Source organism: Punica granatum, chromosome 3 (assembly GCF_007655135.1).
Source record: "Punica granatum isolate Tunisia-2019 chromosome 3, ASM765513v2, whole genome shotgun sequence".
Taxonomy (NCBI): domain Eukaryota; kingdom Viridiplantae; phylum Streptophyta; class Magnoliopsida; order Myrtales; family Lythraceae; genus Punica; species Punica granatum.
The window spans coordinates 2,593,968-2,609,153 of record NC_045129.1 but is presented as its reverse complement, the minus strand read 5'-3'; the positions used below and the strand labels follow the sequence as shown (position 1 = coordinate 2,609,153).

The 15,186-nt window shown below is 37.8% G+C and overlaps 3 protein-coding genes across 4 annotated transcripts; all 3 read right to left on the bottom strand.

Moving 5' to 3' along the window:
• Window positions 1–2,091: 2,091 nt before the first annotated feature.
• LOC116201125 (methyltransferase-like protein 5) lies at window positions 2,092–5,540 on the bottom strand. Its single transcript, XM_031532245.1, has 9 exons — window positions 5,359–5,540; window positions 5,188–5,244; window positions 4,544–4,641; window positions 4,323–4,392; window positions 3,991–4,039; window positions 3,729–3,817; window positions 3,587–3,634; window positions 3,148–3,207; window positions 2,092–2,504 (listed from the first exon to the last, which is right to left on the bottom strand). The coding sequence occupies exons 1-9, from the start codon at window positions 5,416–5,418 to the stop codon at window positions 2,406–2,408; spliced, it is 630 nt and encodes a 209-aa protein (XP_031388105.1). The 5' UTR covers window positions 5,419–5,540; the 3' UTR covers window positions 2,092–2,405.
• A 729-nt stretch (window positions 5,541–6,269) lies between these two features.
• On the bottom strand, window positions 6,270–8,501 carry LOC116198532 (DNA-directed RNA polymerases II and IV subunit 5A). The gene is made up of 5 exons (XM_031528699.1): window positions 8,341–8,501; window positions 7,844–8,066; window positions 7,146–7,325; window positions 6,909–7,022; window positions 6,270–6,596 (listed from the first exon to the last, which is right to left on the bottom strand). Exons 2-5 carry the CDS (start codon window positions 8,042–8,044, stop codon window positions 6,471–6,473), a joined length of 621 nt encoding a protein of 206 aa, XP_031384559.1. The 5' UTR covers window positions 8,045–8,066; window positions 8,341–8,501; the 3' UTR covers window positions 6,270–6,470.
• A 662-nt stretch (window positions 8,502–9,163) lies between these two features.
• LOC116201582 (NADPH:adrenodoxin oxidoreductase, mitochondrial) lies at window positions 9,164–13,784 on the bottom strand. Of its 2 annotated transcripts, none has more exons than XM_031532862.1 (13): window positions 13,444–13,784; window positions 13,152–13,256; window positions 12,842–12,955; window positions 12,704–12,757; window positions 12,463–12,579; window positions 11,699–11,808; window positions 11,549–11,622; window positions 11,318–11,379; window positions 10,841–11,039; window positions 10,502–10,562; window positions 10,034–10,101; window positions 9,746–9,891; window positions 9,164–9,662 (listed from the first exon to the last, which is right to left on the bottom strand). In XM_031532862.1, the coding sequence occupies exons 1-13, from the start codon at window positions 13,558–13,560 to the stop codon at window positions 9,435–9,437; spliced, it is 1,455 nt and encodes a 484-aa protein (XP_031388722.1). In that variant the 5' UTR covers window positions 13,561–13,784; the 3' UTR covers window positions 9,164–9,434. The 2 variants fall into 2 exon arrangements, with proteins under 2 accessions (XP_031388722.1, XP_031388723.1); XM_031532863.1 differs by having other exon boundaries at window positions 10,508–10,562.
• Between the last annotated feature and the right edge of the window lie 1,402 nt (window positions 13,785–15,186).

The following is a 15,186-nucleotide window of genomic DNA, read 5'->3' as shown; positions in this document are numbered from 1 at the left end:
TGACAGCCTCAAGATAAAAATTTGGCAAGATTGCAGCCCTCAACTTACAAAGGAGACAACTTGCTGCACAATACTTTTCACTGATTTGCTTTCCTTTTGAAAAATTCGCTTGTTCCTCTCCTTCCAAATTTGGAAAATATATACAACATCGAACTTCCTCCCCTTAAGAGAGCATATCGTTATATGTATGATATATAAAACTCTTATTAGAAATAGTGAAATGAACATTATATCTATATTAAAGAAAAGAGCATTCTATCAAATTGAAGGAAAATACGTCCTCCAATAAAATACCTTTTCTAACTCATAAAAGTAATATCATATAAGAAAATAGAGTGCAAGGATGATACCATTCTATTCCTCTCATGCACCAAACTGGACCTAAGTGAATAAAATTTACGGTATTAATTGACGGCGCGTATTAAAAGGAAAGATCTATAGTGCAATCATTTGTATGATACAATTGGTTTTCTGATCGTTAGATAATCAATGAATCATTTATTTATTTAACAATACTTGCAATTCGACGGTTCAAAAAGTGATTTCACAAAAAAGTGATTGCACCGAACAATTCCTCTAAAAAGAGACACGGTCATCAGGTTATTAAATTATTGGAGTCATGAATCATGATTATTGAGGAATTTAATATTTTAGGAATATCTTCAATATCTAATTGTTTTTTCTCGATAAATCATTATCTAATTATTTTGGTTGGAACTCCAATGCAAAAATAATTATAAGCTCATGATGGGGAAAAAAAAAGAAAAATGTAATTGGGAGATTGTTCTAATTCAATAATATATATGTGTGTGTGTGTGTGTGTGTGTGTGTGTTTATTATTTATAATGTGAGACAGAGAAATCTAAACCCACAGGAGGCGGGTGGACCTTTGGAACAACACAGCAGAAGATCCTCACCCACATGTTGAGATGCTTTAGGAGATTTTCCCACACTTTAGGCTTCTTTTGGATTCGAAGGGACCACCGTCCGAGGCACTGACCCTTAGCTAGCATGTTGCTTAATATATATTCTATGTATCGAAGAGATTCTTTGTCAAATTCTCACCTTAATTAATTACTCTCTTCAATCAATTATTGATATCAATCGACGTGAAATCTGTGTAACAATCGATTTGTAAGTTCAACTATTGTAGGATGTAGCTGGTTAGATTTCAACTCTATAAGATCCCTCTTTCAGATAGAATTTCTATTAAAATCTCTTACTAAATCTACCTCTGTGCGCATGAGATAATGAGTAGTTTTGGGAATGTTAAGTGTAGCTAGTCATTCTTTAACATTACAGGATGTTCTCGAGACAGAATACCTTTCATTAGAATCTCCCATGGAACTCCACCTCTATGAGTATGAGATAATGGGTCACAATCCCCACATCGCTTGCTATAACAAGCAGAAAGTACCAAGCGCTTGGTATGAGGTAATCCACGTAGATTACTGAGTTTTGATTTTAAATTCTCTTGACTCACTAAATTACAATGTTTAACTGGATCTCCAAGGTAATCCACTTTTCCACTCAGCTAGTAATATACTTTTCCAGCAAAGAGTATCCAGCTAGATTACTAATAATATTACGAGTAATGTATAACATTACTAGTTCATACCAAACATTGTAATAAACATTACCGCTAATTTTAAAAGTGAGAATCTATTTCAGTGAAAATCTATTATTAACAATCTCAAATGGTAATACACTAAATGCCACCGTAAGCAAAACCTTATAAGTAGAAAAACATATCAATCATCGTTATCGACCAATGAGAATCTCAGCGATCATAAGTTCTAAGAAGTATAGATGGTTAGAATGATATCCTTCAGATGGAATCTCCGTTAGAATCTTCCTTGGGACCCTACTTCTATTGCGCGGGATAATGGGTCACGATCCACACAACAAATGTCTCATATTTGACTTGACATTAGGAGGGCAAAACAGAGGGATCACATGTCTATACAATTCGGAGGACCATTTCGCACAACTCGAAACATATCGGTTGGGATTAAGACGAGTTTTGCAAAACGTTATCCATTAATGCCTTCTTACTAGAGAAGTTCCATCCTCAATGTTTGACAATTTGCATCAACAAATGCTACGTATGTTCGTCCATGAAATTTCGGCAAGGAAGAATGTTACATCATGCATTAGGAATAGACTTAACTTGAGAATGAGCCTCTGCCATGTAAATCTCAGAAACATATTCATACTTCACCGGCCTTGTTCAGGCTCCACAATAACTTCACATAACAACATGATATAACTATGCAGAAGCGGCCAATACTCACTGCTAAATCTCGTAAGTAATGTCTCACCAAGATAAAGGTCCTTCAAGAAGAAGTAATCACAGACACCTCTTCTCATTTTCGCATTAGCCCTCTCATTCTCTACTGCTACTGCTATTGTGCTCTTTTCGGAACAAAGCGCCAGAGATCCACAGCAATATCGACCTCTCTTTTCTTGTGAAACTTGTACAGCTGAGGAACATCGTATATAAGCTGCCACAAAAGCAAACCATGATGGTATCAATGAAAACAAGAAGGTTTATGGGTACGTATAAATGAAGTAAGAAAAGTAATATCATTCTCTTGGATTCTCTTTTGAAGGAAAATGGACAGTATCTATCAATTAATAAGAGATAAGGGTGCACTATCAATGCTTAGCTTGCAGTACAGTTGTAGTAATCATAAGCGCTTTTTCACCAGAAATTTTGTACCAATAGCCTTTCAATACTGGATTTGAAGTCAATGAAAAACATATCTTCGATAGATTTGAAGGTTGCCAAATTTGTGGAAAAAGTGAAATGTAGAGCAACCATATGATAGTACCTTCACGAATTTTTAAAATTTTTTTATTTAGTCCCTTTGCATCGGCAGCAACATTTTGACCATCTTACCTCATATAATAGCCTTTCATATAGGATTTGAAGTAAGCGAGAAACGTATCTTAAATAGATTTGGAAATTGCCAGCTTTCTGTTAGAAGTGACATGTAGAGAGACTGTGAGATACTACCTTCACGAATTTTTTCAAAATTTCCATTTAGCGATTTTGCATTTACTGGAATACTTTGAGTAAAGCCTAGAAGAAGAACGAGTACAAAACATGGATTACTATGAATCAGTTTTATATTTCCATCTTACCTCACATAATACCTCTGCGGTGCTCGCATTAAAGTCCCGCAGAGCCGCCCTTTTAATGTGCTGAAACAAAACAGCAAACCGTTCATGAAAAGAAACATATAGCATACATGATTAGATACACAAAGCCAAAGGACATACAAGAATTAAGTATGATAAACACCCACTCACTGCCATTTGATTCCGTCAAGGATCACTCTAATGTGCTTACTCTAAGCTTGATCATACTAAGAGGCCACATATCCTTCTGCTTTTATAACGCAGACGAAGTAAACCCTCAACTTATACTTTTATAATTAGGTTTTCAGTTTATAGAAAACAAAAATAAATAAATAAAAAGATTTGGCTGAGAACTTGGAGAAGTCTCCACAAATTACATCAGTCTAAACTATATATGCTGCAGTCTTTCTCGACCTTTTAGTAGGTAACGCAATAGACTTACGTCTCTTGTTGAGGTCTTATGCAAGGAGTACACTGCTTGAGAAGCCACCTGATATTACAAAAACATTAATCGTCATAGTGATTGGCACACTTGTTTGTACAATGATTATAGTCCCTGAGCTTTATGAACAGAAAAAACCTGCCTTAAGTGCTGAGGAAAGGAAAACCATATCTGCACCCTTTTTCCGTGTTCCAAAAGGGGGATTCATCACAACTGTATCTATAGTAAGGCCTATACAACAGAGAAACAGTCATTACATGACAGGATCATATAGATTCCGAGCATGCATAGATTAAACCGAAAGCCCTTGATGAAAGAAGGAACTAAAGCAAGGACCACTGTCCATAAGAGCGAGAACCAGGCACTATGTAACAAAACATACTAATGAAGGAGAAGACCTTTACCCCTAAATTGCAAATTTTTTATGTCACACTGAACAAAGTTCATTTGCACCTGCAGAAGCATCCAACGGAAAATAATAATAATAATAATAATAATAATAATAATAATAAACGATACAGAAAATAGATTATGCATCAACTTTTAGATATTGGAACTTCAGATGCTGATAGTAATAACATCAATTTAAACGTTCATTTTCAGGAGAGAAGGATCGAAACAGATCGTCAGCAAAAAGAATCAAGCACTTTGCTTGAGACACTTGATATTAATTAAGGTAAAGAATCACCAGGGTTTTGACTTGACTCTTTGCTATTAAACGAAGATGGACCAATACCTCGAGCTCCTCTGCGTTCAAAGATGCAACTTCCAGAGACTGAGCATCAACGTCAATCCCTACAACATGTCTGCTTATAAAGAGAGAACTTTAAAGATCATAGAAAACGGTTTTAAGCATTTAATAAGAACATGATATTAAAGGGTTAACTCTCAGAGGGTTATGAATGCCGAGCAGAACAAAGAAGAGGAATAAAACAGAAATGGGTAAACTAAACTTACTCTGCACCTAAAAGGGTGGCTGCGATGCCTAAAGTGCCGCACCCACACCCGAAATCAGCCACTACCTTGTCGCTCACATCGCCAAATGAGTTCTCTGCCTTATCCACACAATAATGTACACCATTGTTCATTACATGAGAATTCACATACAGTATTTTTCTCAAATGTCATCCAAACATCACTTTATTGCAATAGGTGCACATGGCACATGCTTTCTGAAGGTGACATTTATGGCCAACCAATGGTATTCCATCCATTCCTGGATAAAGCTATCTTCTGAGAATAATTTGCTTCCAAACATAATACATACAGTATATGAATCGATAACTAAACAAGAAAAGCCAAGCAAAGACCAAGAAGGCCCTTCTCTGATACAAAAAATTATCATAACCATTCAGATAAATGGGAATAAACGACCCTATCTCTGTTCTGCAATGGACGCAATAAACTAACATTCTAAGCAAGGTCATGACATGCTCCCGATTTTCCTGGCCAGTTTCACGGATAAGCAAATCACCAAACAACCTTAATTTGTAACCCAATGCTAAAGACTACCCGGCAAGAACCAACGGATGGAACATAAAATTGCAGAGCACGACCAAAACTCATTTCAAGAAGAAAGCAGGACGGGAGAGTGAGAGTACAGTGTACAGCATGCGAGAAGCGATGTGGGGCCCAGTTGGGTACTGTTCAAGCTCAATCTGCAAAACCCATGGAAGGAACAAGCTCAAAAATTTCACCTTTTCCTGATAAGCAGCTGGGAAGAAGGCGGACATGAATAAGTACATGTGCGATGATAACAGACAGGAAGAGACCTTTGGATTGGAGAACTGCTGGAGATCGCCCAAGAGGCCTTCCAATTGCTTCAGCTTCATCTTCTTAGTCAGAAATGAAAGACGAGTGAGACTGAAGAAGCCGAAGGCGACGGAGGAGACGAAGGAGGAGAAGCCAAGGATTCCGAAGCTTTTCTTGTCCCCCTTTAATTAAAACCCTAATTAAAGGGTTTACAATCGCGTGTGACTTTAACGCTGCTCACAATCCAATAATAATCAACTGCACAATTATTACATTTTCCTTTTTCTTTAATTTTTTAACTATTCAATTCAATTCTTAAAATTAAATTCCCTCAACTACCTATTACTTTTTCCACAATTCAATAATATAATTATTACTTTTTCTTAACTATTAATTACTTTTTTATACTTTTTCTCGTAATTCAATAACACCATCATTACAATTAAATTAAAATCAAAACTCAACTCTACTTAACTCTAAAACCAAACACAACCATTCGTATTCCAACTTTAACCCAAATTGGAGAGGATAGACTGAAATTTGAGAAACTGTTCAATAATAGGAATTAAGAATTCACGGGATCTTTTTAATTCGGCCAACTCTTTCTAAATTGATTATAGATGAAAATAATTGTGTGGAATTGCTGAAGTTGATGAATGTTCTAGGCCAGCTATAACACATGATGCCAGTTATCGATGCGGCAATGACGCTCATTAGCCGATGTCATGTTATGAAAACCCTGAATGGACCCTTATTTCCCGCACTCATCCACATTGTGTTGCAAAACTTTCACAACGTTCAACATATCAGACACTCAGCGTCATATCCAGCCCGTTTAGTGATGGGTCGTTTTGTAATAATATAGAGAGGGCATTGGTGTTTATATACAGTTCCCAGGTTACCATTACTCTCTTTGCAGATGTACACATCGGAACTGATAACAGATACGGCACCATCAAAATTGCTCCGATAAAACAGAGTGAGTCTCACATATGGCAACTAAGGTAGACAAAATTTCCATAACACGGTGGGTCCATTTCACCTAGAGGCAGCAATTTACAGTGACAAAGTTCTACAATTCAAACTCATCGGTAGCATTTGAACCCTTCATTCCGATAAGCTCTCTCCTCTCCTAGACAACATATCGATAAGTAACGTATCTTCCGGCTGTTTCACTTGATCTGATGATCTTCACGACCTGTCCGCGCTTCAGCCCGTAGTATCTTGCAATTGGATCTGTCACTTGGATACGTGGGAGCTGGAAATTGAGCAATAAGGTCAGTCGGAATGGACTCACAATTTCGGAATAGAAGAAATCAGACTGCATTTTCATGCAGTAAAGCCTCCTCATTTGTACCTTTTAAACTTTTTTTGCCATCAAACAGATCTAAAACCTAAGACAGATCTAGAAAAAAGAAAAATCCTAAGAAATATAACTAAAACTGACAACATAGATGATCATTTAGAGGAGAGTTTTCGAGGCCCCTAAGGTCCTCATGGCTATCATTCAGCAGCTATAGAGATGAACAAAAGTTACTGCCTTCCACATAAGGGGCAAAATGATACTGACCTGAGTCTCTTTCACCGTGTACCTTTCCAGCAGAGTCTTCTTCTCCTCAGTTGTGAGCACCTGATGCTCTGGGACAAGCACATGCTCCTTAATATTGACCAGAAGCTCAGCCTCCTGCATAGACCCAAAAAAGCATTTCAATATATAAAGTTCTCCATTGCTGATTTTATAAGATCACACGAGAGTATAAAATGGGCAGATAACAGACAACAGGATCTTCTATTAAAATTACTTTACCTGGAACACTTCGAGGTGGAACTTTGAAGAAATTTCACTTATACAGGTTCGAGCAAAGGGTGTCAAGTTCTGCTGAACAACTAGTATTGCCCTGAAGACGTTCTCTGACTTCATGTGATTGGTGTAAGTCTTCATCGTCTTCACACCAACCTTTGCCTCCTCAGGGAAGAAGACATAAATCTGCACCAACCAAATGCTCAATAAGATCTTTAAAGATTGACCTGACAACAAAAGACCAGACAGTTATACTGAAATGAAGCAAATTCGTGGTATCAGACCGTCTGTCAAGGTTGCAAACAAAGGTCTAGGCTTTCCTTTCAAAACAAAAAAAAAAAAGAGCCGAACAGCAAAGCTAGACAGCTCCAAACAGCATCCCATAATCAAGAGACTAAATTCTTGAAACGTTTAGCTGTACCCACATAATTATAATCAATTACAGTAGGTAAACTATCTTGTTCCTTGGATCGTGTGGTAGAACAATGACCAGGGCAAAATAAAGTCCATCGCATACACTCGAACTTTTGAACAAGCAGGCAATTCTACCAAGCAGTCAGCTCAAGAATCCAAATTAAATGGTAGCAGCTGCAGCACAGGTCGAGAAATTTGATGGGCATAACAGACTTCAGCTGCAAATTGAAGGGCAAAAGTCTAAATTTCCAACAAATAAAGTATGAAGCTCCACAGAATCCTTCTTAAACCTGATCAGAAGAGTCATTCCTCTTCGTTTTGTTGATCACAAGATCCTCCCTTTTCATGTACTCCCCAAACTTGTCAACGAACTGATACCTTGACATGTTTATCTCGAAATCTCCCACGAGGTATTCCCGGTCCCTCAGCATCTGCATCACCGTCTTCCGGATACGGTGAAGCCTTGTGATCTCATCGTCCGAGAGAGTCATTTTTCCTCACCAAAACCTGAACCTGCAGACAGTTTCATTTATATATATGGACCACTGGAAAAACACAAAAACCGAAATTTCCCTGTTTTTCCTTCCAAAGTTATCCAAGAACATGCGCAATTCTACTCTCAAGAAGAAGAACATCGCTAGACATGAGAGCAATTCTGAAATTAGGGCAGAGAAGCCAATGTGGGCAAAGTTCCATCGAGACTGAAATTAGGGTAGAGAAGAAACAAAAATCCGAAAGCAGAGATTTTGAACGAACAGCTCTTCGATCAGTAGAATTCAATGCTTACCCTTCACGCACTCGAAGCTCGAATGAGTAGGGTCGTCTTCTTCTTGCCCGTTCCTTCTTTAGTCTGGAGCTCTCTTTGCCCTAATTTGGGGTCGGAATGTATGAAGAAGCAACTCAGCAAAAGAGAAGCCGTTGCCTATGTATATATGTACATGTAAGTTTTTTTCTTCTCAATAAATATATATATATATATATATATGTTTTTCGTGGGTTGGAACTTGGAATGTATATTGAATTTCGTTTTTAAATAAATGAATATATACATGTTCTCCTTAATAAGATTTGATTTCGAGTCTCATTAATGTAGAAATTCTTAATTAAAAGAGTTATACCTTTAGTGAGCCGACTTGACTTGAATTGAATTAGTCGTATTCATTGAATTTTTTCAAATATTAAGTTACAAACCGAAAAATAAAGGTGTACACACATCTATATGAATATAATTTTTGCGTTGATACAGCTTTGTTAACTGTTTGCAATAGATTTTTATTATCATATGGTTCTGTACTAATAATTTTTAATACATATGGTGAATACTGCAATGCCTACATACGGCCTGCCAGAGCCAGAGGCACCTACTTCCACGACCTTGCTGGGGACGATAGTCCAAGGTAAATATCCATTATAACCGAAAAATAAGAAAAAAATTGATTTCAAATTTTGTAAATGTAGAAAATGCTTGATTAGAAGAGCTATTTCCTTTAATGGACAATCTTATTGAAAACTGAATTATATCCTTTAATGCTTTAATCTACCGTTATCTGTTTAATTATTATCATAAGTATTATTATACTGCAGTAGCGCATAAAATCTAGGCAGCAAACTTAACTGCACAAGCTTACCCTCTGTCCTTTCAAATCGAACCATTATAATGTTGATAATCAATTAATACAATTATTGATTGATCAAACTGTAATTTGATCACTGGACGATCTGCCTCTAGCATGTTTATCTGCCTAATGATGCAGATAGCAATGGCAGGGGCTTGAGAAGACGTGCCTCCCGAACTGTATATTGGTGCTTATTGTTTCGATAACACAAGTCATTCGGCTTCTCAAAACTGATTAAACAATACACCGGAACTGCACATTGGCTTTAATCGGAACAAGCTTTCAGCAGTTCATCCCAAGAAGCCAACTTCTCACGGGGCTTGTTCCTCAGGCTTCCGAATCTCCTTTCCTCGGAGTCGATCCTCTCCCACCCACTGAATGGGACCACTCTCACGTTCCGATCATCCAATAATTGGAGCAGACCGTCCCTTCCTGGTTTTTGTGCAGATGGCTGCAACAACCCCTTCTCAAGATCTTCGGAAATGCTGGAAACCTGTCACATCATCCTCAGGATGGCATTCAAGGTAACAAAGCAACAAGAAGTTATTATCATATAGAAGAGCAATCGCTGCTTACAGTTTCTTCCGCGCATTGAAGGTTTGTGCCGATAATTCCAGTAGGTCCCCTCTTTAACCACCCACAGACATACAAGCCAGGTTCCAGCGCTGCAGAATCCCCTGAGCTTTCGCTTATAACTCGGCCCCTGACATTTGGGACAACACCTGAGAAAGATATAATTTATCTTCGTGATGGTTTGCAGCATGAGAATAATCTTAAGGTGAAACATCTATATGTAGCAACAAGTTAGCATCCATATGATCATGGTTGGGGAGTTTTGAGACTGATTTGATCATTCTGTCTTACCTCTCCGATGATCGAAAGGCAATCCATCGACAGGAACTGACTTGTAGCCGATGCTCTTTAGTACCATCCTACACGAGAGACAGCAAGAACACAGCGATTTATCCCATGCTCTTTAAACCATTATACATGCTAAAACTACAACCAACAATCTTAACCCAGTTCTTCGTCACCCAATAATCGACTTGATCAGGAATATTTTATATCAATTGCAGATAAATCTGTGGTAACAAAGAAGAAAAACAAATTACACAATCAATTTGTCACTTGAAGAATCTTTCAGGTAGTATTTGATGCAACTATAAATAAAGCTGCTTCCATAGATTGAAGATAATAAAATTACTGTCAAATCATTATCCAGAAATAAAATGACTTTATACATTATTTTCTTAGTATACCGGGGGGAAAAGTAGTCCTCATTATATTTATCAAGTCAAAAGACAGCAAAAGGCTAGAGTTGCAGGAGACTACTCGCACTTCAGGTCCTCAAATTCTCCAGTGCCAACAGCGATCTGTTTTCCAGATTCATCACCTGAAAAAGTTAAAACCATATCAAACTAAGCATTACATAGAAGCAAACTCACCAACATCAAATAATTCGTTCCTATTCAATTATTAAGGGGGGCCATAAAATGGGGACCCTGATAGAACACCTCCTCAAACATACAAATGAAATAATAACCACCCACTTATTCAATATCAGTATATGAATATCAAGATTACACTTTGCTAAACCTCAATGTCTCTCAGACAATGAACCTTGACAACTCATACAAAAGGACATCCTTACCAAGAAAAGAGAAAATTTACCTTTTAGACATGTCTTTTCTAAGTGGACTCTTGAAACATGCCCAGGTCTATCTTCTGACTCCAGAAATCTGTCTGGTTTGCGGAAGAAAGTAAAATGGAGTTCGCGGTGATCTCCTACAGGAAGTGAAGCCTTTGTAGTGGCTGCCTTTGAGAGCAACTCATAGACCCTCCTATGTATTCGGTTATTCTTCAGCTCTTCCTTTACCAAATGAAGACATCAAGTATTAATCATCAGTTGAAAAGAAATGCATCATTCATTCTAAGGGAACCTAGCCAAATACAAGAACGTGAGACATTCCATCTGACAAAGATTGGGCGATACCAATCATAATTCAAGAGAACTGCCCCCATGGATTACTGCAACTGAATAAGATGCATGGACACTTTGTGGAAAGTCCAAAAGGTGGTTCAATCCCTCATTGCCTGGGTAGCCTTTGGCAAACAGAGAGATAGTCATGAGTAGAAAGCAGAAAATACCTCATCTGCAGGGGACTTCAGCAAGTCAGATTCCTGTATGTGAATATGTAGATCTTTGATACCTGAAGCAAAAGCAGTGAAGTTACTTTTTATTAAGGTTCATACCTTATGGAGCAATAGCCCGCATCCCACAATATATACAGAATTAAAATTGTAAATAAAATAAGAATCAAGTGTCACTGATTTGACTGAAATCGGTGCAGCGAACACAGGTAAGAGTATAGTAGTCACCAAGAATTTCACGTAGTTCCTTTGCAGTACAAGCTGCTTGTGCTGGCCCACGCCTTCCGACCAAATAGACTTTCCTGCAGGGCTAATAATATCACCAAACTCGCATTATTTTTTCAGGGAAATAAATCAAGTAAATATGGTAAAAAGAACCTTATGGAGCTCCTTCTTAGGGCAGTCAATGCATGCTCAGCAATATCTGTAGTTGCCAATTCCTCAGTCGGTCTTAAAAGTATGCGTGCTACATCGAGAGCAACATTCCCCTGAGATGAAAGGAGATGTCCATTAAAGCAAGCATTTGATCAAAAATAATTCATCCACCTCGAGGCATCTGTCAGAGTAACTAATAACTTCCAAGCAGTACACTAAATCAACCCACTATGAGCTTTTAAACCCATGATGAACATTAGAGGCACTAATATAACTGGCTGATCTATTGCAACCATGTCTCATCACATTACTTGGGAAACTCAATAAGCTTATCCCTAGATATACAAGAACCAAGTTTTGGAAAAAGGGAGTAACACGACAATAAATAGTGCTCAAGATCATGAAGGGGGCACTTATCCAAAATCTTTAAAAAACTAATCCAAAAAATAAAATAAAAATAAAAATATAAAAATATAAAGATCCTGAAGGGGGCAGAAACTTAAATGTGTCCAAGTAATTTAAGTGCTTCCACTTTCCGATTACTTTCATCGCCTCTGATGCTATAAATGAACAAGCTCACTTTCACCTAGCTATGCCCTTGATGCTAGACAGGAAGAAACTAATCCACAAAAAATAAATAAAAATAAAATTCTAACTTTACACCATACTATCATACGAGAAGTCGGAGAAGAGACACGTTTGGGACTGCTGTAATATCATCTATCTAGTTATCAACTCCAATAATTAGAAACCGAACGGAAAAGTACCTGACCAAGAATCACAGCTGTATGTGTATTTATCAGATCCGGATCCATATTCTTGTAGTCTGGGTGCCCATTATACCACCAGACAAACTCTCTAGCTGAATGTATACCGGACAAATCCTAGAGAAGATTTCAAAACAAAATTAATCAATGTTAGAGTACTTATCATAAGATCAAAAACAGCTCTCAATTAGTTAGCACAGGCAGAAGCAAAAAAGCTATTGTTGAGTCTTCTAAAACATACCTCTCCAGGAATGCCAAGAGTTCTGTCACTTTCAGCACCGTAAGCGAGCACAACCTGCCGAAAAACCCGCCAAAAGAAGAATCATGAGCGAATTCCGAGTTTTGATAAGCACGAGAATTCATTCAAACCAACACTCACCACGTGGTATAGCTCTCGAAGCTCAGGCAGAGAGATGGCAGAACCGAGGGTAATGTTCCCGAGAAATGAACACCTCTCATGTCGGGCTACACGGGAAAATTGGTTGACAACAATCTGTTTCAAGTCATCTGGTGAACTAAGCTCAATTCAGAAAAATAGTTTCCTTCCATGGACCATTCAAGTATTACTACCTATTCGAGGAAGCAACTGAATTTACAAGACGAGGCTTCAGAAAGAAGTCTTTGCAGCATCTCGAACAGTCCGACGGGAATAGCAATAACACTGCAACCAGTACAAACATACTACTCACCTTTGTTTCCGGGTGGTCGGGCGCAACACCAGAGCGCACTAATCCAAAAGGTGTGGGCAAGCGATCAATGACATCAACTTGGGCTGCTTCTTGAGTTTTCAACACCTAATAATCACCCGAATCAAACATATTTTCAGCCTTCAACCATGCTCACAGAAGCTCAAAAATCGATGAGGCATTAATTATTGTAATCTAAATTCAGCGAAAAACATATAAAGGTACAAAGTTTCGAAGTTCTCACACTGGTCGGAGCTTTCACGTGTCTATACATCAGACAATAATGGAAAGTTACCTTCTCAGCAGTGTAGAAGCCCGCAGGCCCACTTCCGACGATGCAGACGCGTAAAGGGTTGATGGATAAGGCGCTGAATCTTCTTAAGAACCGCGTTACTGCCCCAAGTGTAGCCATCCGGAACAGAGACAGATGGGACGGCAATGGTGCAGCAGTTAATCCCACTTACTGAAAATTTTGAGCTCTTGGACTTCCAGCTGGGCAATCAAAGGGTGGCTGCAGGAACCGTAGACGGCGAGAGAGAGAGGGGAGGCAGCAGCTGCAACTGCGGAGGTTCAGCAGTCGGCAACCACCGACGACCGAGCAGAGCAGAGCAGAGCAGCGCAGCGGAGAGAAACTTCATGTTCTGGGGAAGAGAGAGGCAGAGAAGGCCAGTGGAAAATGGGTTGGGCCTAGAAAATTTCAAACACGGGCCTTCTAAGGGCTTCCGAGGGATGGGTCTGATGCGATGGGCCTCGTATTAGCTACTCATATTAGCTAATGGCATTCAAGACCAGTAACGGAAGGAAAAAAAACTCTTTTTTTTAATAATTAAAGCGAATTATTTTTTATAAACATTCTCGTTCCAGTAATTTTATGCAATAATTTGAAAGTCATAAAAATAATTATATAAAACACAATTAAGGAAAAATTAATTTTCACTTTTTACCAAGTTTTTCTTTTTTATGAATGCACATTTTTTTCGATTTGAAAACCAAACGGTTATTCAATAACTAAACCAGTCATCATTAAATTAAATTACTCTATCTCAATTTTAAATTAATATTATAATAAATATATATATATACACTAAACAAACTTATGTTTTTTCTAGAGTAGAAAAATATCAAGATTTTTTTTATATGAATTATTTTCTAGAGAATAGAATTAAGATTTGTTGCTTTTTTATCAAATAAAATTGTTATTTTTATTAATACATCTAATGCAATAATAAATTATTCAATTCTTTTTTCTTTGTTCATAATGTTCCGTTATTTATGCATTATAGATTTCACCCATGCATGTGTATATTTATTTGCACTTCGGGCTTGGAGGGAATGTAAAAATTCTCGCAATTTTTCGAAAACTTTGTGAGTCGTTGAACCCAATCGTTTATGTTGATCAGTCGAGAATCAGTAGATGGAGATCCATTTCACTCGTCCAGAAGAACTACTGAAAGGACTTCAAGTTATGTTTTCGAAGCGTGTTTTGTGCTCTTTATTGGTCAATCGAAGCAACGAGACAGGGGTAAGGGTGGTGCTAGAGCATGTATTGAGGAAAGTTATTCGTATCCGGTGAAGAATTTCTCAGTTGAATCTCTTGGTTACTAAACGAGTTTTAGTAGCAAACGATGATCCCATCCGTCTGCTGCTTGACACGCGTCCCCCTTGAGTTGTGATACCAATGAAGCGAATTATGTATATGGGGGCATTGTCAAATGAGAGGCAACAAGTGATGTTCTAGAAGTCTACTATACTATTGCTTTGTTTTTATATATTGTGCTTTAGCCAATATAAAATGATGAAGTACAATGATCTCGCTCTTATTAAACAAAGAAGTTTGATGGGTTCTGAAAATTTTCCCACTAACTAATAAAAGGTGGAGTGGTCAGCCACAAGTCCACTAGGCCATGTTTCAATATCCCAATTTAACCAACATTGACCCGATTGAAGATTTCGTGAGTGGAAACCAAAAAAAAAAGAAAAAAAAGAATTAGAACTCCTCTTCGATGAATTCTCTTAGCAAGAATTCGAAAATGAAACT

Coding starts and splice junctions, on each gene's coding strand:
- LOC116201125 (XM_031532245.1), bottom strand. CDS start 5,418: ATGAAGCTGAAGCAATTGGAAGGCCTCTTGGGCGATCTCCAGCAGTTC. Junction 5,245..5,358: donor AGCAGTTCTCCAATCCAAAG/GTCTCTTCCTGT, acceptor TGGGTTTTGCAG/ATTGAGCTTGAACAGTACCC. Junction 4,040..4,322: donor TGAACGCAGAGGAGCTCGAG/GTATTGGTCCAT, acceptor ATGCTTCTGCAG/GTGCAAATGAACTTTGTTCA.
- LOC116198532 (XM_031528699.1), bottom strand. CDS start 8,044: ATGACTCTCTCGGACGATGAGATCACAAGGCTTCACCGTATCCGGAAG. Junction 7,023..7,145: donor TCCACCTCGAAGTGTTCCAG/GTAAAGTAATTT, acceptor GGGTCTATGCAG/GAGGCTGAGCTTCTGGTCAA. Junction 6,597..6,908: donor ACACGGTGAAAGAGACTCAG/GTCAGTATCATT, acceptor CTCAATTTCCAG/CTCCCACGTATCCAAGTGAC.
- LOC116201582 (XM_031532862.1), bottom strand. CDS start 13,560: ATGGCTACACTTGGGGCAGTAACGCGGTTCTTAAGAAGATTCAGCGCC. Junction 10,563..10,840: donor AGAAAAGACATGTCTAAAAG/GTAAATTTTCTC, acceptor TAACTTTTTCAG/GTGATGAATCTGGAAAACAG. Junction 9,663..9,745: donor TTCAATGCGCGGAAGAAACT/GTAAGCAGCGAT, acceptor ATGATGTGACAG/GTTTCCAGCATTTCCGAAGA.